Source organism: Mastigoproctus giganteus, chromosome 2 (genome assembly GCF_048544385.1).
Source record: "Mastigoproctus giganteus isolate SK-2022 chromosome 2, ASM4854438v1, whole genome shotgun sequence".
Lineage (NCBI taxonomy): Eukaryota > Metazoa > Arthropoda > Arachnida > Uropygi > Thelyphonidae > Mastigoproctus > Mastigoproctus giganteus.
This window is the reverse complement of record NC_143576.1, coordinates 223,735,355-223,757,724: the sequence shown is the minus strand read 5'-3', so window position 1 is coordinate 223,757,724 and position 22,370 is coordinate 223,735,355. Positions and strand designations below refer to the sequence as shown.

Below are 22,370 nucleotides of genomic sequence, written 5' to 3'. Positions count from 1 at the left end.
AAGAGAAAACCAAGTTTTTTATATGCAGAGGAAGCAATACTTGTAATGTGCTTGTGCCAAGAGAGATTAGAAGTCAGGGTAATCCCCAAAAGAGAGAGATGTCGTGTTGCCTAGAAATTGGTGTGTCACCAAAGATAAGCATAGGAGTAGAAGAATCCTTTTTGCAAGATATAAGACAGGACTGAGTTTTTGAAGGATTGAAATCAACTACGTTGTCTTTGCCCCACTGGAGAATTACCTGGAAATCGGCATTTAAGGAATTGGTAGCAGATATTTGAGAAGTTGAAGCTGATTGAGCAGGACAAGGTGTCTCAAAATGGAAAGTGGAATGCAATGTGCTATCATCGGCAAAACTATGGATAGGATTTCCAGTCAATGGAAGAATGTCATTAATATACAAGAGGAAAAGAGTGGGGGAAAGAACTGAACCTTGGGGGACACCGACATTAGTGGAGAAGTTAGAAGAGAGAGAGAGCCATCTACCATCACCCTCAGCGAGTGATCAGAGAGAAAACTGGATAACCAATTACTAAAAACAGTTGGCAACCCATAGGATGGATATACAGAAAGGACAGATAGGATAGTAGGGGATGGTCATGCTCTTAGTTAACAAGCACATAAAATCTAAGGCAGGCATCATCAGCTTGGTGTGACCTAAGCACTGAGAATGCAAAAATGAGAGGAGGAGTGTGTTATGTACAATGAAGAACTGTACAGAGAAATAGAGTAGGCCAGGAAATCAGAATGTCTTATAACGGGGGATCTTAACTTTCCAGATATTGACTGGAACTTGTGGGTTCATCACTTACAGACTAGCAAGACTTTTGTGGATTTATTAGATGACAGTTTTCTACACCAGCATGTTAGAGAGACAACAAGAGGGAGTAATACTTTTCATCTGATTATCAGTAGTGATTATTAGTGCATTAAGACACTGCAGATAAAAGAACCATGAGGTGGCAGTGATCACAGTGTACGGATTTGGGATTTACTTAAAGAAAGAATTAACAAAAGCAAAAACCCTTCCCGAAAGGGAAAGAATTTTTGCTTTTTTAAAGGTGACTACATTGGTTTCAGACAGTTTTTAAATTCTATGCAGTGGGACCAGCTGCGGATGTTAGCATCATCAAATTCTAAATGGAAAGCTATCGAGGAATTAATCATAGAAGCTACTAGGCTTTTCACCAACTAAGAAATACTCTTTAAGGTATACAGCAGGCTTTCGTTATAACATGGTTTGCTTTACGCTGATTCGCTATAATAGTGTTCTTATATTATCTCACTATAATGCTGTCACAAACCATTATAACGCTCATTTACAGATTGCAATTTTGGCATATTTAACGAAATCGTTTCATTTGATGGAGTCGATAGCTTGAAAATGAATAGCAAAACAGCATTAAAACGTTTCCCACGCCGACTTGCGAAATTTTCTCATGCTCAGTGAAATTTTCTTGCACGCAAATTTAATTGCAGTACATTGACTTGTTATGTAGTTCCGAGATCAACATTTTAAAAAATTATCAAATATATTGCTTGTAATATTTGCGTTATATGCATTTATCCTAAGTCTAGTCATCGCTCAGTACATATTAGACATCGTGCATAATGGACAGTTTACTCGAACATTGTATCATAATTAATACAACCAATGCACTTACATTTTTGAAGAGTTAATAATGGCAGATAGGAATGAAAAAGTAACATCTGGATGCAGTACAAAGACTATAATTGTAAGAAAAAGACTGAATTTGAAAATTAAATTAGAAGTTTTGAAGCTAATCGATTCTGGTCAACAACAAGCAGATGTGTGCCATATTTTAGGACTGGCAAGTTTAACTGTAAGAACAATTATAAAAAAATAAAGAATTAATTTTAGCAGTGGGAAAGACAGCTGCTAAAATGAATTCTTCCACTGCAAGCAACTAGGGCTAGGCCGGCTATTAGGATTGAAATGAAGAGACTAATTTTATTGAAGATAATATCCAATGCAGAATTCAGTTAAGTTAAATATTATAAAAAAAAAGAGAGAGAGAGAAAAAAAAATTCACCTAAAAAGAAAAAAAAATATATGGAACCATTTAAAACTAGTAGGGGATGGTTGAATAGATTTAAAATCCTGGGAGAAGCTGCAAGTGCAGATCAAGGAGCTGAAACTTTCAAAAAAGAGCTTGTTAAAATTATTGAAGAGTATTATGTGTTATACTTCTCAAGTTTAACATAGATGAGGCAGGACTTTTTTGGAAACATGTCTAAAAGAAGTTTCATATTGAAAGAAGAAAAAAACATGCCAGGTTTCAAAGCGGCGAAGGATCGGTTGACTTTATTGTTGAGTGGTAACGCTGTGGGGGATTTAAAATTAATACCCCTTTTAGTTTACCAGGAAGAGGGCCAAAGTACAACCCGAAATCGACACATTTTTCATGATTAAATTCATCGATTAAATTAAATCAGTTTAGATCAATAAAATTCATGATTTTAATTGGAATTTTAAGTTTAATTGAGTATTTTGATACGTAAGTAGTTACTACATAATTTGTACGTATGTAACGCAGAATATTTACACTTAAATAAGTGTATATTTAAAGTTGAAATTATTTATTATTTATTTTTTTTTTTTGTATTAGTGTTAGTCAAATAAGGAAAGAAGGCCACAGACTTTGCTGCTCCAGATAAAAGTAAAATAAAATAAATAAATTACCTGTGTGTTTCCCCTCCTCATATAGGTAACTATCCAGCCAACCTCTGAATTTTTCCAAGCTTAACTACCCATGTTGACTAGGATAAGGTAATTTATTCAAGTAATTAGCTGCTTACTAGCTGAAAGAAAACCTCTACAATCCATTCTAAACCTCTTGCTCCATAATTTGAATTTATGGCTCTTAGTTCTTCTTCTTGGATTTCTCCATTGTATGAATGGTTATCCTTGACTTGTTTTTTTTTATATTTTAATTTTATTCCTCCACTCTTTTCTATTCTCCAAGTCTCCATTCTTCAATTTCCTCTTTTCTATAGCTACCCTCACTCCCTCCATACATGTGCTTCTAGGTCTTCCTCTCTTTTTCCTTCTAGGCGGGTGTCTATTCCATTGCTTCTTTAGGTAGCCTCTCTTCCCCCATTCTCATAGCATATCCATACCATTATAATCTTTTCTGTTCTATTTTGTCTATGTTGTGTTTTTTGAGTGTCCATTGCTTTTCGTATATCTTCATTCCTGATTGACTGTTTCCAATTTAGATCTTCAGGCTGATCTCCAAATATCCATCTCAACAGCTAGTAATTTCTTCTTTTGCCTTTCCTTTATAGTCGAAACCTCAGATCATTATAGTAGATACTCTGGAAAATTGCATTATATATTAATCATTTTGTTTTTGGAAGAATGTTATTGCGCCATAATACTGGGTTTAATATTCCCAAGACCTTTCTTCCCTTATTAATTCTTCTTGCAATCTCATCTTCAGATGAGCCATTCATCTGCAGAATAGCTCCTAGATATTTAAATTGCTTAATGTTCTTATTTGTGTTCTATTAATATTCAAAATGTCCCCTGTTGAATTCATATATTCCATCTTATTGAAATTTATTGTCAAACTCCATATTTTATATTATTCCAGTAGCTTTCTACGCATATAGTCAGCATCCTCCTTATCCTGCATAATCAGTATCTGGTCATCTGCAAACAAGATTTGAAAGGTGAATGTTTTGATCCACACCTAATCCCATTGGTCTTCATCTTTGGGACCTTACAACTTGAATAAGGTGGGGGATAAGCAGCACCCCTGTAGCAAGCCTTTTGATGTTTTGAATTTCTTTGATATTTCTGACCTGACCCAACTTTAATATAGCAAGTGTTATTTTTGTACATTTTTCTAATTATGTCAATCAGTGGTTGTCGTATTGACATTTTTTCCATGGCATTCCACACCATCTTTCTTGGGACACTGTTGTAAGCTTTTTCCAAGTCAATAAACATTAATCATATATCCTGTCCAGTAGCTTGGCATTTTTCCAGAATCTGCTTGACCATAAATAAATGGTCAGTACAAGAACATTTAGTTGTAAATCCTCACTCCTCTGTAATTTGATCAATTTCTTCTATCCCCTTTCTTAAACACAGAAGTGATGTAACCCAGTGTCATTTCTTATGGTATTTCTTCCCCTTTACAAATTAAATCTATTATCATGGATTTGTTCATTTTTGGGTTCATGGTTATTTCTTTTCTTTCCTTTTTGGTAAATCCACGGGAACTCCAATGCAGCCTTCACCAGAAAATTATCAGACCCGCAGTTTGCTCCTCTTTGTACTCTAACATCTTTAACATGGATTGTACTTTGCTGCTTAAAAATTACAAAGTCTATCATCAATTTTAGTTTCCTTGTTTCTTGTATTCATGTATCTCCTGGTGCTGGAAAAAAAGCATTACCAATCTTCAGTTTGAGCTGTTCACACAATTCAATTAATCTCTCTCCATTGTCATTCTTTTCATTTTCTCCAAATCCTCCTATGACTTTGTTACCTTCGGCCTGTTCAACTCAGGTCTTCCATCAAAAAGATTTCTCTAGAACTTGGTATTTCTTCTATGACTTCTCTCAGTTCTTTCCAAAACCCTTCTTTACACTCTGTGGGAGTGTCATTGGTAGGGCGCATATAATGGAATCACGATTCAACAATCACGATTCCATCTATCAGCATTTAACCTCAATTGGCATTTTTCAGTTAATCTACATAATTTATCTAATTCTGGTGTAGCACACCCTGATTACGGTCATTAACCAGACTGCCCACCTTTGTATCAACAAACTTAGACATTCAGGTTGATATATCTGAGTTTTTTTTTTTTTTTTTAAATGAAAACACTCAACAACAAAGGAATCAAAACCAATAGTACTTAGTACTCTGTGTGTGGGTTGAAGTTGGGGATGTATGTAATTTTCAGGAAATAGATATGAAGGAAGATTATTTTAGAAAGCTGAAGTTGAAGGAATAAATAAGGAAAAGAAAAAAAATGTACATCCATAATTTTAGTAAATATTGAAAACAGTAAGGGTACTAAGCAATGAACCCTGATAACACTGGCCAAAGAACAGCAGTGACCATTAATAACCAACCTAGCTTTCACCCAACCATCCCTTTATCAGTAATCTGCTCACAATGCCACATTGCTTCAATTTGTATAGTAGTCATTCATGTGGATCACTATCAGAAGCTTCACTGAAGATTTAGTATTTGTTAAAAAAAAAATTATTTTTTGCATCCATTTACATCATAGTAGCCAATCATCAGTCAAATGAGATTTCCCCCTTAACAATTTCATGCTGTTATTGCTGTAGCTGCTAATCAATGGACACTGCTCTTCGTGGACTAATGTTATTAGTAGTGTCTCCCAGGGGTCCATGTTGGGCCCATTGTTTTCTGTATTTATCAATGTTATTGATGAAGGTATATCAGACTTAATGTCCAAGTTTGCAGATGATCCGAAGGTTGGTAGGGTTGTTAATGACAGTAAGGACAGTATGCCACTGCAACGGTAATCCCTTTAACCCTTAATTTGAGCTTTCTAATTGCCTAAAGGCCAGAGGTGGGAACAATCTGTACAAAGTTAAGTCACTCGTAATCTGTTCATTATATGGAAATTTTCTTCATTCTGCAGAAACTATTTTAAAGGTAATTACCAAGAGGAATTAAAAAAAATTCGCTATAAAGAAGTTCGTTAAACAGAAGTCAGACTGTAATTAAATCAGAAATGAAGCAATTTTAAAATACATAAGTGGTTCAGTGCACCCTTAAAATGCTGCGCCTGTGGCTGGAGTCCTGCTCACCCTACCGTAGTTCCGACTCTGGAGCCACCCACTGTCAGGACCACTCAGGCAACACTGGTGCTATTTGTGCATTATATTTACAATAGACCTGGTTCTTGTGTATCTTTCTTTTAATTAAAGATTTTTAATGGTGTGTTGTATGTCATTCTGTAAGTTAAGCAAGTAGGATGACATCATGCACCAATTTATTGGTGATAATCATTGAAATGTCTGCTGAATCAGGTGGCTCTGTATTACAAATGAATAGCATTATATACTTTTTTAATGAAACTACTCTTTATTTGCTTATGAGAAGTTATTGCATTGTGTAAATATTATTCAACTGTTCCATTTCAAATATAAATTTAGAAAAATGCCTATTTTATAGCAAATGAATGTGTCCTGTTATTTGTATTATAGCTGCTTAAAATGTTATTAATTTTCGTGGGATATATATAAATTAATGGGTGACATGGAAGCCTATGATAGATATAAGCTGATCTGTAACCAAGTCACATGCTGCTGTTTTCTGCTGCAGCAGCAGCATGTTCGAGAGGCAACCAGAGAGGGTAATACCAGAGAGGATCTGGTTATCAGCAGTGATTATTCGTGTATTAAGAATTTGCAGATAAAGGAACCACTAGGTAGCAGTGATCACAGTGTACTGATGTGGGATTTACTTAAAGATATAATTACCATCAGGGGTAAAGTGGGATCAACTGATGATGGTACCAACAGCAAATTCTAAGTGCATTCAAGGAATTCAAGGAATTAATCGTGGAAGCTACTAAAAGTTTCATATCTATTAAGAAATATTGTTCAAGGTTTAGGCCTAAATGGTTATCAAATGAACTAATGAGACTCATGACAGAGAAGAAAAATGCATGGGATGCATATAAATTATCAGGTGACACAGAAGCCTATGGCAGATATAAGCTAGTCTGTAATCAAGTCACAAAGGAGGTTAGTCAGGCTAAGGCAGATTACGAGAACTCTTTGGCAAAGGATCCTAAGAAAAACAGCAAGGATTTCTTTACTTATATAAACTCTAAAAGGAAGGGGATGAATCTGATTGGTCCACTTGATATCGATGATTCGACTGTTGATGATCCTGCTCAGAAAGCAAACAAACTGAATGTGTATTGTGCATCTACATTCACACATGAGGAGTTATTAAGGTTTGAAAATGGCAGAAGGTTATCAAATTGTAGCAGGGTGCTTAATGATTTTGTAATAACTGAGAGCAAAGTGGAGGAGAAATTGTTGAAGCTAAACATAAGAAAGGCACCTGGGGTGGATGGGATTTATCCAGTTATATTAAAGGAGGCAGCAGAGCAACTAAGCAAACCCTTAACCATAATTATGAGAGCATCCTTGGACTCAGGGGAGGTCCCCACAGACTGGAGATGTGCAAATGTATCCCCAATTCACAAAGGGGGATCGAAGGGTGACACGAGTAATTACAGACCAGTTAATTTAACTTCTGTTCCGGGTAAAATAATGGAGTCGCTGGTTAAAGTTACATTGCAGAATCATCTAGACAAGCCTGCAGCAGTAATTCAGACACAGCATGGGTTTGTTAAGGGAAAGTCTTGTCTGACAAATCTGATAGGATATTATGATGTGGTTACAAAGGAACTGGATGCAAAAAATAATTTTGATATCATATATTTGGATTTCAGGAAAGCTTTTGACACTGTTGCGCATGGAAGACTATTGTACAAATTGGAGCAGAATGGTATTAAGGGTAAGTTGCTACAATGGATAAAAGGATGGTTGAGTGGGCATAAATTAGTGGAGTCCCTCAGGGTTCAGCGTTGGGTCCATTGTTGTTGTTTTTTTTTATGAATGATATTGATGATGGTACATCAGGCTTAATGTCCAAGTTCGTAGACGATACTTAGGTTGACAGGGTTGTTAAGGAAGCTAATGACAGTACACTGCTACAGGATCTAGAAAAGTTGAGCAGATGGGCTGAGAGGTGGCAAATGAAGTTTAACATTGACAAATGTAAAGTACTACATATGGGAAGCAATAACCCCAGAGTAACATATCACCTCTGTGGTACTACACTGACAGTGGTAGAGAATGAAAAGGAACTGGGGGTAATTGTGCAGCAGATATGAAGTTTTCTGAGCAGTGCAGATGATCTGTAAGAGTAGCTCATAGTGTCTTGTCAATGATATACAGGAATTTTTCTAGTAGGGATAAGAAGGTGATTATCCTCTTGTATAAGGCAATGGTCAGGCTACACCTTGAGTACTGTATACAGGTCTGGAGGCCTCATTTTAGGAAGGATGTATAGCTGTTGAAACTAGTACAGGGAAGAAAAACAAGATTAATGAATGGAACGAAGAGTTGCTCTTACGAAGAAAGGCTTACGTTTTGCAGATTACAGTGTCTGGAGACTAGGCACCTGCAAGGTGATCTGATTGAGGTGTATAAAGCCTTGAATGGTTTGAGCATGCTCAATGCGATGGGATTTTTCCTCTTGCTCAGAATAATCACCTCTTAGGGCATAAATTCAAATTAAGGAAAGACAGTTGTAGGATAGATGTGTGGAAATTTGCTTTTAGCCGGTGGGTAGTTGATAGGTGGAACAGACTTCCATCTTTTGTTGTGGAAGTTGATAGTCTAAATAAATTTAAGGCTGAGCTGGACAGGTATTTGGAAAGAGCAGAGGGGTGGAATGGGAGCAGGTTTTTTTTTTTTTTTTTTTTTGGCTGATGTTGCATAAGCTTGCTTTCTTGCATCATATGCCTCTACTAATGCTAAAGCTATTATAACTTTAAAATATTAGATCTTAAGTTAATATTTATATAATACTTTGAAATTTTTGAATAATATTGTACATAGTATTTTCACTTTTAAATAGCAAAATGTAGTATTTCAGTCAAATATTTTTTGGTTTATTTGTTTGTTCTAGTAGTCATGATCTCATTGGAGAATTTACAACAAACGTTTGTACTCTATCACAAGGTCCTGGTCCAGGAAATGAATATGAGGTGGGATAACATTTATAATGTCAGTTAAAATGGTTTTTATGTATACAGTTTTTTTTATACTGTTATTTTTTAAAGCTAAAACCAACTAATAAAGTAATTATTTTTATTTTAATGTTATTATTATTTTTTTTTTTAACTGCCCAGATTCCTAAGCATTAATTGTATTTATAAAATATTTAATAGACGGCAGCAAAGTAATTAAAGGAAATACATTAATTCAAAACTGAACTGTAGATCAAAACGCTGACTCCCAAATATGAATTCCAGCTGACAAAGGTTAAGAACACATGATGTACAGCTTGGAATCTGTTTATTACTCACAGAGCTTAACAATCGTACATATCAAGGATGCCTTCTCCCCTTCTTCTTCACTGATTGTAATCCTGCAGTTGTGCCATTACAAAAACACTAAAGTCTGAAATGGACAAATTATAGTTTGTCAGTGCTTTTCATCCTTTATTTGAGCTTAAAATCCTTTTACAAGCAAAATATTTCCAAATATACAGGGTGTTTCATAACATGTGGGCCAGAATACTTCCAGAATCAATTCAGAACCTGAAAAACAATGAAAAAATTTATATAAACATATTCCCAGATTCAGTTTGTTTTCAAGTTACCTATTTTGAATTCCAGCAATGATTCAAAATGATCAGCTTGTGCTTGAATATGTTCCTGAAGATGCTTGTAATAGACTTAGGCAGTTAAAATTTCCAGGTATTGTTCAGACTTGTAGATACTGTTATTCTACACGTTGGCAAAGCATTTCAGTGTTGTCAATGAGCAATGCATAAACAATGGATTTCAGATGATCACACAGGTAAATATTATGTCTTCCTATCAGATAAGTAGCTAATAAAATAATGAAGTGGATGTAGTAATAACAATGAAGAGTATAATAATCATGCATAACAACATACAGCAAGCCCTCATTATAATGCGGTTCGCTATAACACTGTTCTTATATTATAAGCCATATTTGACTATAATGCTGTCACAGATCACTATAGCACTCTTTTACCAGAGTATAGAAGATTGCATTTTTGGCATATTTAACGAAAATGTTTCATCTGATGGAGTCGATAGCTTTAAAATGAATAGCAAAACAGCATTAAAACGTTTCCCACGCCGACTTGAGAAATTTTCCCACGCTCAGTGAAAATTTCTCGCACGCTAATTTAATTGCAGTGCAGTGACTTGTTACGTAGTTCCGAGATCAAAAATTGATCACATATATTGCTTGTAATGTTTGCGTTATATGCATTTATCAGAAGTCTAGTCATCACTCAGTACAGTATAAATCATTGTGTGTAACGAACAGTTTACTCAAACATTGAATCATAATTAATGCAACCAATGCAGTTACATTTTCGAAGAGTTAATAATTGCAGATAAGAATGAAAAAGCAACAACTTCTGGACGCAGTATGAAGACTACAAATGTAAGAAAAAGACTGATTTTTAAAATTAAATTAGATGTTTTGAAGCGAATCGATTCCGGTCAACGACAAGCGGATGTGTGCCATAATTTAGGACTACGGTTTAACTATAAGAACAATTATAAAAAAATAAAGAATTAATTTTAGTGGCAGGAAAGACAGCTGTTCCGCTGCAAGCAACTAGGGCTAGGCTGGGTATTAGGATTGAAATGGAGAGACTTTAACTAATTTCATTGAAGATAATATCCAATGCAGAATTCAGTTAAGTTAAATATTATATTAAAAAAAAAAAAAAAAAAAAGAGAGAGATTAGCCAAATGATGATCTGAAGAAAACTCACCTAAAAAAATGTGGAACCATTTAAAACTAATAAGGGCTGGTTGAATAGATTTAAAATCCAGGGAGAAGCCGCAAGTGCAGATCAAGGAGCCAAAACTTTCAAAAAAGAATGCATTGAAATTATTGAAGAGAAGTATTATGTGTTATACTTCTCAACAAGTTTTTAATGTAGATGAATCAGGACTTTTTTGGAAATGAATGCCTAAAAGAAGTCTCATATTGAAAGATGAAAAAAACACGCCAGGTTTGAAAGTGGTGAAGGATCGATTGACTTTACTGTTGGGTGGTAACACTGCGGGGGATTTAAAGTTAAAACCCCTTTTAGTTTACAGGAAGAGGGCCAAAGTACAACCCAAAATTGACACATTTCAAGATTAAATTCATCAATTACAATCAATTTTGATCAATTAAATTCATGATTTTAATTGGAATTTTAAGTTTAATTTTGCTACGCAAGTAATTACCACATAATTATATATGTATGTAATGCATAATATTTTATATGTACAAATATTTGAATATTCAATATTTTGACCAACATTTGTGCATCTTTTCACTACTGTTTATTGTTGATTAGGCAATATCCTATGGCACCGACCGCAACTCACAAATACATATGTTACCTTATGGGAAAGCGGTGCCCGCTTAGCGTGGATTCACCTAGTGCTCTGTTTTTCCAGAATGAATTATTAGCGTTAAGCGTGGGTCACTTGTATAGGAAAGTAATTACAATACACCAGGTGTGCAGGAGCAGCAGTGCGTAGCACATTCCTCTTGATTAGACCGGGGTTTGAGCCCGTGCCCACCAAATACGGAGGATGCGGAAAGATCAGAAAATGACCACCGCATATCCCCGGAGCAATATGGCCTTAGTTGCTAATGCTCCTAAAAACAAAATAACAAACAAACAAACAATTACAATACAAAATGAATATTTTTATGATTTAGCTAAAACATTTGAAAATAACAGTGAATTCTATGTAGATCATTAGTTGCATGTGTATAACCATTCGAATGATATAACCTCATATATATAAAACCATTCAACTGAAGAATTGAGATGGTGTACTTATAAATAGCAGAGAAAGCATCATTCAAATGGCAGAAGATTACTATAAAGAAATATATAAGGAATGAGGAAATGATGCAAGCGGTAGAGAAGATGGATCGCAAATTAGCAACACATACGACATACATGATATCCTTCCTGACGAGGTAGAACATGCACTGAAGAAAATGAAGAATAAAAAAGCCCCAGGTGAAGATGAAGTTACTGTAGAATTGTTAAAATTAGAAGGAAGAGACATGACACAGAAGCTGGCAAGACTCTTCACAAAGTACATTAGGAAAGGTGTGACACCTAAGGAGTGGAATAATGCAATCATAATTTTGCTGCATAAGAAAGGAGATAATTCATAAATTGGAAATTATAGACCAATTAGCTTGTTATCCTACATTTACAAGTTGTTCACAAGGGTCATTACTAACAAATTAGATAGAATACTTGACGAGAATCAACCGAAAGAGCAAGCTAGCTTTAGGACAGGATTCTCAACTATGGACCACCTTCATGTAATATCACAGCTAATGGAGAATGCAAATGAATATAAAACACCATTATGCTTAGCATTTGTGGATTATGAAAAGGCATTTGACTCCGTTCAGAATAAGGCAATGTTTCAAGCACTGGAAAGGCAAGGCATTGACACCGCCTACATTATGATTTTGAAGAAAATATATGGGAACTCTACCTCCTTTATTAGACTGGACAAAAACAGTAGCAAATTTAAAATTGAGAAAGGAGTTCGATAAGGAGACACAATACCTCCGAAGTTGTTTACTGCTGCCCTTGAAGAAGCTTTCAGAAGATTCAACGTGAATCTTCTGAAAGGATCTGAGAGGAGTCAACGTGAATGGAGAGTGCCTAAACTATTTACGATTTGCAGATGATATTGTGTTTATAAGCCATGATCCCAAAGAATTAGAGGAAAATCTTAGTCAATTATGCAGAGTTAGTAAGGATTTTGGACTAAAGATAAATGTGACTAAAAAAAAAATAATGATGAATAATGAACAAGTATGCCACAGAAAGGGATATAATGATTGAAGGAGCAGTAATTGAAAAGGTGGATTCATGTACTTATCTGGGACAAGTCATTAGCTGTAATAATGATAAATGGCTGGAAGTCAAGAGAAGAATAAATTTTGGATGGATAACTTTCAGGAAATATAGTCACATACAGAGGAGCAATATCCAAATTTGTCTGAAACATAAAATAATGAACCAATATATACTCCCCACCATGACTTATGGAAGTGAAACTTGAGCACTCACCAAAAGAATGGAAAAGAAGCCAAAAACTACACAGTGAAGAAGGAATGAATTATATTAGGAATCAGACTGTTAGATAAGAAGAGAAACACATGGATTAGGCAGCAAACACAAATAAAGGACATTCTTATGAAAACTAAAGAACTGAAATGGTCTTGAGCAGGACACATAGCTTGAAGACATGACGACAGATGGACTAAGAAAATAACAGAATAGTACCCAAAAGGAGCTAAGAGAAAACCTGGAAGACAATAACGGAGATGGACAGATGAAATTGACAAGTTTATGGGTAGTAAATGGATGGCCATTGCACAAAACAGAAGGAACTGGAAAGTTGCTGGAGAGGCCTTCATTCTGCAGTGGATTGAAAATGGCTGATGATGATGAACCATTCAAAATAGCCATCCATGGAGAAATGCTAGTGATAAAGCCTGTCCAGTATGTTAATTTTCATGTGCACAATACAGCATATTAAAATTGTTGCCCTTTAAACTTATTACACATTTTCAGAAACATCTCCTAGCTCGTCATGACATACCTGTACCTAACTGCTGATTTATGGTTATCTCATGGTTAGGAAGAATTTTCATGCATTTTTTATACCATGGCTAAGTTAGTTGGTCTTAGGTGATGGTTGCACGGTTCTGCTCTTGGAACTGAGTTTGCTCTCACTCCCCCTCCCCCCAAGCAAAAGGGGCAAAGTGACCAAGTAAATATTCCATTTATAGTCACAACCCACTGATGCCTGACCTGATAGCCTTAGTTGCTATGGCTCAAAAACAAAAAACATCAAACAAACAGTTATTCAATTTTATATTATTTAAAAACATTACAGAATTATATATATATATATATATATATAATTGTATTATACATCTGAGAGTGTACTGTATAACATGACAATGAAAACTACGTGGAGATGGAGGGAACTCCTGGTGCCATATGACCCTAAACACACTTTACACATCTGAGAATAAATACATTCATTTTTAAACATGTATAATATGCAGAAATGAGTATTTTGTATAATAGTAAAATATAGCAGTTCTTTCACTTTGTCTTTTGTGTAGTGTATCAATCCCAAAAAAATGAAGAAAAAGGGCTATAAAAATTCTGGAATGGTAAGTATTTTGTGTGTATGTAGCAAAACAGTAGTGAACCTGACTTAAAATTATATATATCAGTTAAAATCTTGTGAAATGGATGCTAAACTTTTTTCCCAATTGCCAGAAAAGTATAAAATGTATTTTGTTTTAGTACCAAAATGATATAATATATTTGTAATGTTATTAACTTGATTCCTCGTCAAGACTTTTAAGATGATATGTTGTAGATGCAAAACTCAGGAAAGATAATAAATGGTCAAGGGTAAGGTCGTGAATAATCTATATTCTCAGTGTGGTCTATGCTTGTTAACAGGAGAGACTGCTTCTACAGAGATGGGATATACTTAAATAGAAAGAGCGAAGAATATTTGCTGATGCTATTGAGGCAGTGTTAGGTGGGTCAGAAAACTAACACTGCCTCAATAGCATCAGCAATGTTAGGTGGGTCAGAAAACTGCCAGCTTGGGGGAGGATACACAGACTAATAGATTAATAGCTACAGGCACAGGTGAAAGTGATTCTTGCACTGCTTCTATTGGAACAAGCAGCAGCCTTGAAAGCAGGTGCTGAGGATTTCAAGGCCTGCTGGGAATCATCATGAAATAAGTAAATACATGGGCTATGTTAAGGTAACTAAGAGTAAGAACAGGTGCATGTATACTTGCATGTACATCAATGTAGTATCGTAAATATGTTTGATGAATTTGAATTGCTCATAAAGACATCAAATTGTTGGGAAATTTACAGACACTGGGACAGACATTGTTGGGAAATTTAGAGAAGTGTAACTCAGATATAAGGGATGCAGAATTTTAATATGGGGAGTACAATTTATACCGAAAGGTCAAGGTGTGTTTGTTTTAATTGCAGTCTCTAAGGTTTCATCTATATGCCACTGTAGCATCTGAAAAGGCATAAGGCCAAGGCCGGCAAGTGTATGTATGTAGGTGTTGTTATGTTGAGTGCAAGCACCTGGCAACTTCTTAGCCAGGAGGGGCACCTGGTTCCCTTCCCCCGACTATCAACCTTGGCCTTGAGAAGGCATGCCAGGGACTACTTTCTAGCCGAGGCACCTGGTCCCCTTCCCCCTGACTATCAACCTTGGCCACAAGGAGGCATGCCAGGGAATACTTTCTAGCTGAGACTCTTACTGGGCCTATCAGGCAAGCACAGGATCCCCAAGGCAATGTATGAAGGAAAGGAAAAGGAATTTAGAGGGAGAAGTGTGGGAGTAGGAAGAGAGGAAAGTAGACAGAAAGCAATTGATTGAAAGAAGAAGCCAACCCCTGAAACAGAAGAATAGGACTTTAAAAATCACCAAAGTATCTGTGTTTTTTAAGGCAGTGCCCAGGGTTCCCCCTAAATGCTGCTGTAGCATCTGTAAGAGCAAATATGCGAAAAGCCGGCAAGTGTGATTTGTGTAGGTATATTATGTGTAAGTGTGTGTTATGTTGAGTGTTGTATGCAGGCACCTGGCAACTTTGCAGCCAGGGGTCAGTAGACGGTGTTCGGAAAATTTATCGCCCTCAATTCACCACCAGCAATTAATCGCTGGTAGTTTACCGCTGCGTCAGTTTATCGCATAAACAGTTTATAGCCTACACATGATCGCTAGCATGTTTTATCATCTATAAGCAATGAGATGTGTTTGGTCAAATGGGTTTAGGCCTAAATGGATGTCAGATGAACTAATGAGACCTATGGCAGAGAAGAAAAATGTATGGGATACATACAAATTAACACATGACACAGAAGCCTATGATAGATACAAGTTGATCTGTAACCAAGTTATAAAGGAGGTTAGGCAGGCGAAGGCAGATTATGAGAAATCTTTGGAAAGGGATGCAAAGAAAAACAGCAAGGAGTTCTTTACTTATGTAAACTCTACAAGGAAGGGGATGAATCGGATTGGTCCACTTGATATCGATGGTTCAACTGTTGATGATCCTGCTCAGGTAGCTAACAAACTAAATGAATATTTTGCATCGACGTTCACACATGAAGAGTTATTCAGCGAGGGGAATGCCAGAGGCGGATTCAACTCTGGCAGTAAGCTAGATAATCTTGTAATAATTGAGAGTAAAGTGGAGGAGAAATGGTTCAAGATAAATACAAGAAAGGCACCTGTGGTGGATGGGATCTATCCAGTTATATTAAAGGAGGCAGCAAAGGAAGTAAGCAAACCCTTAGCCATAATTATTGAGAGCTTCCTTGGACTCGGGGGAGGTACCCACAGACTGGAGATGTGCAAATGTGACCCCAATTCACAAAGGAGGATCAAAGGCTGACACAAGTAATTATAGACTTGTGAGTTTAACTTCTGTTCCAGGAAAATTAATGGAGGCACTGGTTAAAGAAGCACTGCAGGATCATCTAGACAAGACTTCAGTTATAGCTCGGACACAGCACGGTTTTGTTAAGGGGAAGTCTTGCCTGACCAATTTGATTGGATACCATGATGCAGTCACAAAAGAATTGGATGCAGGGAATAACTTTGATATTATATACTTGGATCTTAGAAAGGCCTTTGATACTGTTGCACATGGAAAACTGCTGCACTAATTGGAGCAGTGTGGCTTTGGAGGCAAATTGCTGTTATGGATAAATGGGTGGTTGAGGGGGAGAAGACAGAGTGGTAATCAATGGACACTGCTCATCGTGGACTAATGTTATTAGTGGAGTCCCTCAGGGTTCAGTGTTGGGTCCATTATTGTTTTCTGTATATATAAATTATATTGATGATGGTATATCAAGCTTAATGTCCAAGTTTGCAGATGATACAAAGGTTGGCAGGGTTGTTAAGGAGACTACTGACGCTATGCTGCTGCAACAGGATCTGGAAAAGTTGAGCAATGGGCTGAGAGGTGGCAAATGAAGTTTAACATTGACAAATGTAAGGTACTACATATGGGAAACAGCAACCCCAGAGCAACGTATCGGCTCTGTGGTACTACACTGACAGTGGTAGAGAATGAAAAGGACCTGGGGGCAATTGTGCAGGCAGATATGAAGTTCTCTGAGCAGTGCAGACGGGCTGCAAGAGTAGCTCATGGTGTCTTGTCAATAATATACAGGAATTTTTCTAGCAGGGACAAGGAGGTGATTATTCCCTTGTATAAGGCAATGGTCAGGCCACACCTTGAGTACTGTATACAGGTCTGGAGGCCTAATTTCAAGAAGGATGTAGAGCTGCTGGAACGAGTACATAGAAGAGCAACAAGATTAATGAATGGAACAAAGGGTTGCTCTTACGAAGAAAGGCTTAGGTTTTGCAAATTACAGTGTCTGGAGACTAGGCACCGGCGAGGTGATCTGATAGAGGTGTATAAAGCCTTGAATGGTTTGAGCATGCCCAGTGCTGATGGGATTCTTCCTCTTGCTCAGAATAATCACCTGAGCGGGCATAAATTCAAATTGAGGAAAGACAGATGTAGTATAGATGTGTGGAAATTTGCCTTTTGCCAGCGGGTAGTTGGTTGGTGGAACAGACTTCCATCCCTTGTTGTGGAAGTTGATAGCCTAAATAAATTTAAGGCTCAGCTGGACAGGTATTTCGAACGAACGGAGGAGTGAAGTGGAAGTTTTTTTTTTTTTTTTTCCTTGGCTGATGCTGCATAAGCTTGCTTTCTTGCATCATATGCCTCTACTAATGCTAATGCGAAATCATAAAAAGTTATTTTTTATTTAAGTTTCTGCCTTAAGCTATGATTAGCATATTTTTGGAATTCTATGAACTGTGATGAATAGTACGGAAATAAAAAACACATGTATGGAAATATGTAATTTAATAGATAGATTATGTTGTTGTTATTTGGGGTTTTAGGAGCATTAGCAACTAAGACCATATTGCTCCATTATATGCGGTGGTCATTCCCTGACCTTTCCGCATCCTCCATATTTGGTGGTGACAGGCTTGAACCCCAGTCTAATCAAGAAGCGTGTACTACGCACTGCTGCTCCTTCTCACCTGGCTACGGAGGCACCAGTATAGATTATGTATTTTAATAGTTACATGTATCACAAAAAAAAATAGTAAAAAATCCATTATTTAAACAATATAACAATTGGTTAATTTTAAACTAAACTAATTACAACATTAGGTATGTCATAGTACACTGCAAAAATTCAAATTGAATGTTTATGCAATCTTCAGAATCAGTCACGTTGGGATAATTAATTACTAAGAAACTGTAATATTTACAACACAGTATGTATATTATTAGTAAGAAATATTATGCGCTATACCTCTTAGATAATCAACAATATCACCCCGTTCATCGTATGCACTAACAAGCCTTTTAATTTGTTCATCACAATTAATTCGCTCATCACAATTTTTTTGTTGTCCGAATCACTTCCACTTAAATATTGTTCAATGCGCATTTCGTTAATACTTCGTTATTTTTTAATGCAATCAATAAATTTCCAAATGTTGGTATGATAAGCAGCAACTTGTTCCTTAAATCCTCTATGCCACCCTTCAACAGAATTATTCGTTCTTGGTAATCCTTCAAGAGCAAGCTGGTGTACATTTCATGGGAATACTTTCGTAGTCAACGAAGATGTCGTCTGGTTGGGCGTCCAATCCACGTATCCTCAAAATAATCAACAACTTCTTGTGATTCTGGAGGAAAAACACCATTTTCACACAAATGTTCAAAAACGACTGTCACAATAGGAGTGAGCACAAATGCAATTACTGCCAAAATTTGCATATTTAAAGCAAAATTAGCATCAGTTTCATAACGTTTCAATCCATTATTCTGAATGGAATGAAAAATACATTGTAAAAAATAGAAAAACAACCCTGTTGTTGAAGCATCAAAAAAACTCTTCTGCAAGCATTCATCATTGCTGTCTCACAATCTATAGTTATTGATTGTAGGGACATAGCCAGTTCCAATACTTTCAGCTGCTGTAGTAGAAATACATATGTTTCCTCAGACTTGTTAGGCAATAATGCATAAACTAATGGAAGTGATATTTTGTCCTTGAATCCATGTATCATATACAGCTGATAAAAAAGTAAGGGAACAGTTTTGAAAGTCCCATCGGCATAACAGTGTTCACTTCGCGCTAACAACTGCAAATTTATTTTCGTACTGAAAATTAACATACGATTGTCCTCGGGTCCAGAATCAAATTGTAGAAACAATTCTCCATTGCATGATGTTTTATATTCTTCTGTAAAAACTATGTCTTTACGATGCATTGGAAGAACTAGGCCATCAAAATTTCGGATCATTCGTTTCATTGTATCTACACTTGGAAGCTTTGGGGCTGCTGTTTGGCTACAGGTTCTCGAAACATTTTAAATAATACTATGAGGCGTATTATTTGTTGTTTCTGCATAAGTTCTAATGGTATCAAGAAGTTGTGCTGCCTCAACTCCTGCTGTGTCTCCACAATGATTGTGCTCCTTCCATGTTTTAATGTGCTCCTTCCATGTTTTAATGTGGTTGGTGGGTGGAACAGACTTCCATCCCTTGTCGTGGAAGTTGATAGCCTAAATAAGTTTAAGGCTCAGCTGGACAGGTATTTCGAACGAACAGAGGGGTGAAGTGGAAGTGGTTATTTTTATTTATTTATGTTACTTTTTTTTTTTTTTTTTTTTTTTTTTGGCTGATGCTGCATAAGCTTGCTTTCTTGCATCAAATGCCTCTACTAATGCTAATGCTAATGCTAATGAAGTTATCTACCGTAGTAACTCAACCGGCACATTTGGTTTTTCGGTGATTTTGACACTTCCAATGAATTTTTGTTTCATTTTGCTTGTCTTTATAAAACAAATGTCCACTAAAGCACAATTTCGGTTTTTCTTTTTCTGTTTTCAAAAATTCAACCGACATGATGCGTTCACAAACTCAAAAGGATGAAAAATAAACTCAAAATAAGAAAATGTGATTGTAAGAGATTATAAACATATAAGTACCTCCCTAATCGGCATGCCCTACCCCCACTCCCCTAAAACATGCTACTTAAGTTAAAGGGATTAAGTAGGTACCTACCTAATTCCAATTTTGGAAAATAACAGGAAATTAAATTAAAGCACCTGCAATGGTATGTATTTCTAGGAAATGTATGCCTATCATATAACTTCCATTTTTAGCTGCACTTAATTCTTAAATAACACCTATAGAAAAACCTTATTTTCAATTTAAAATGACCAATAAATTTATATAAATTATATGTATTGCCTGGCGATAAAATATGCTAGCGATCATTTGTAGGCTATAAATTGTTTATGCGATAAACTGATGCGACGGTAAACTGCTGGCAGTAAATTGCTGGTGGTGAATTGCGGGCAATAAACTTTCCTAGACTCGCAGTTGACACCTGATCCAGTGCCCCCTGACTCTCATCCCTGGCTACAAGGAGGCATGCCAGGGACTATAATCCAGGTAGAGAGACACACACACACACACACACACACACACACACACACACACACACACACACACACACACACACACACACACACACACACACACACAGTGTGGTTCCAGGAAAACCTGAAAGCCCTAGGGTATTTATAAAGGAAAAGAGACATAGAGTGAATAGTATGAGAAATGAGGGAGGAAAAATAAAGAATGGAAATAGAATTAAGAACAAAGAATAGAAAGAATAATACAGAGGGAACAGACAAGATAGGAGGGGGTGAGGGGTTGTGCTTTTAGTTAAGAAGCACATAAAATCTAAGGCAATGCATCCAGTTGACATCGGTAGCCAGTGCAATGTTGAGTCAGTTTGGTGTGACCTAAGCACAGAGAAAGCAAAAATGAGACTAGGAGTGTGTTATTGAGCCTAATTACTCTGATCAGTACAATGAAGAACTGTACACATAAATAGAGCAGGCCAGTAAATCAGAATGTCTTATAAAAGGGAATTTTAACTTTGCAGATATTGACTGAAACTTGTGGGGTGGTTACTCACAGACTAGCAAGACTTTTGTGGGTTTATTCGATGATTGTTTTCTAAAGCAGCATGTTAGAGATGCAACCAGAGGGAGTAATACCCTTGATCTGATTATCAGCAGTGATTATTCATTCATTAAGAATCTGCAGATAAAAGAACCACTAGGTGGCAGTGATCACATTGTATTCATTTGGGATTTACTTAAAGATGTAACTATCATCAAGTGTAAATGGAGGATTTTTGCTTTCATAAAGGTAACCACAGTGGTCTCAGACAGTTTTTAAATTATATGCAACTGATGGTGCTACCAACAGCAAATTCTAAATGGGAATTTATTGTTGTTCCAGGAATTAATCATGGACGGTACTAGGCTTTTCATGACAGCAGAGAAATACTGTTTGAGGTATCGACCTAAATGGATGTCAGATGAAACTCATGGCAGAGAAGAAAAATGCATGGGATGCATATAAATCATCGTGCAACACAGAAGCCTATGGTAGATATAAACTAGTCTGTAATCAAGTCACAAAGGAGGTCAGGCAGTCAGAGAATACTGTTGTACATTAAAAGACTGCTGTACAAATTGGTGTAGTGAGGCATTAATTGCAAATTGCTGCTATGGATAAGGGAATGGTTGAGTAGAAGAAGACAGATAGTGGTAATCAATGGATATTACTCTTCATGGACTAATGTTATTATTAGGTCCCCCAGGGTTTGATGCAGGCCCATTGTTGTTTTCTATATTTATTAATAATATTGATGAAGGCATATCAGGCTTAATGACCAAGTTTGTAGATGATACAAAAGTTGGCATGTTGTTTAATGAAATAATGACAGTATGCTACTGCAACAGGATCTAGAAAAGTTAGGCAGGAGTTGAAGTTTAATATTCATAAATGCCAAGGATGCATGTGGGTAGCAGTAACTCCAGATCAATGTACTAACTGTGTGGTAACAGTCAGAGTAGTGGAAAATGAAAAAGACATGGGAGTAATTGTGCAGTCAGATATGAAGTCCTTTGACCAATGCATACAGACTGCCAGGACAGCTCATGTGGTTTTTGTCAATGATATACAGGAATTTTGCTAGCAGGAATAAGAAGATAATTATCCCATTGTATAAGGCGATGGTCAGGCCACGTTTTGAGTACTGCATGCAGGTCTGGAGACCTCATTTTAGGAAGGGTGTGGAGCTTCTGGAACGAGTACAGAGAATGGCAATGAGATTGGTGAAGGGAACAAAGGGGGGGGGGCTTACCGAGAAAGGCCTTTTCTACAAATTGTAGTGTCTGGCGAAAGGGGGCCTGCAAGGTGATCTGATTGAGTTAAGGCTTTGAATGGATTGAGCAAACTCAATGCTGATGGGATTCCTCCTCTTGTTCAGACCACACACTCGAGGGGGCACAAATTCAAATTAGGAAAGGATGGTTTCAGAATAGA

At 36.5% G+C, this 22,370-nt stretch overlaps 1 protein-coding gene across 1 annotated transcript in view; it reads left to right on the top strand.

Moving 5' to 3' along the window:
* LOC150090168 (copine-8-like) overlaps positions 1 to 22,370 on the top strand; it is a 138,105-nt gene that overhangs the window by 77,819 nt on the left and 37,916 nt on the right. Inside the window, exons 11-12 of the mRNA XM_090390186.1 lie at positions 8,726 to 8,804; positions 13,981 to 14,031. Of these exons, the coding sequence (XP_090246312.1) occupies positions 8,726 to 8,804; positions 13,981 to 14,031 (130 nt within the window). The remainder of the gene's footprint in view (positions 1 to 8,725; positions 8,805 to 13,980; positions 14,032 to 22,370) is intronic.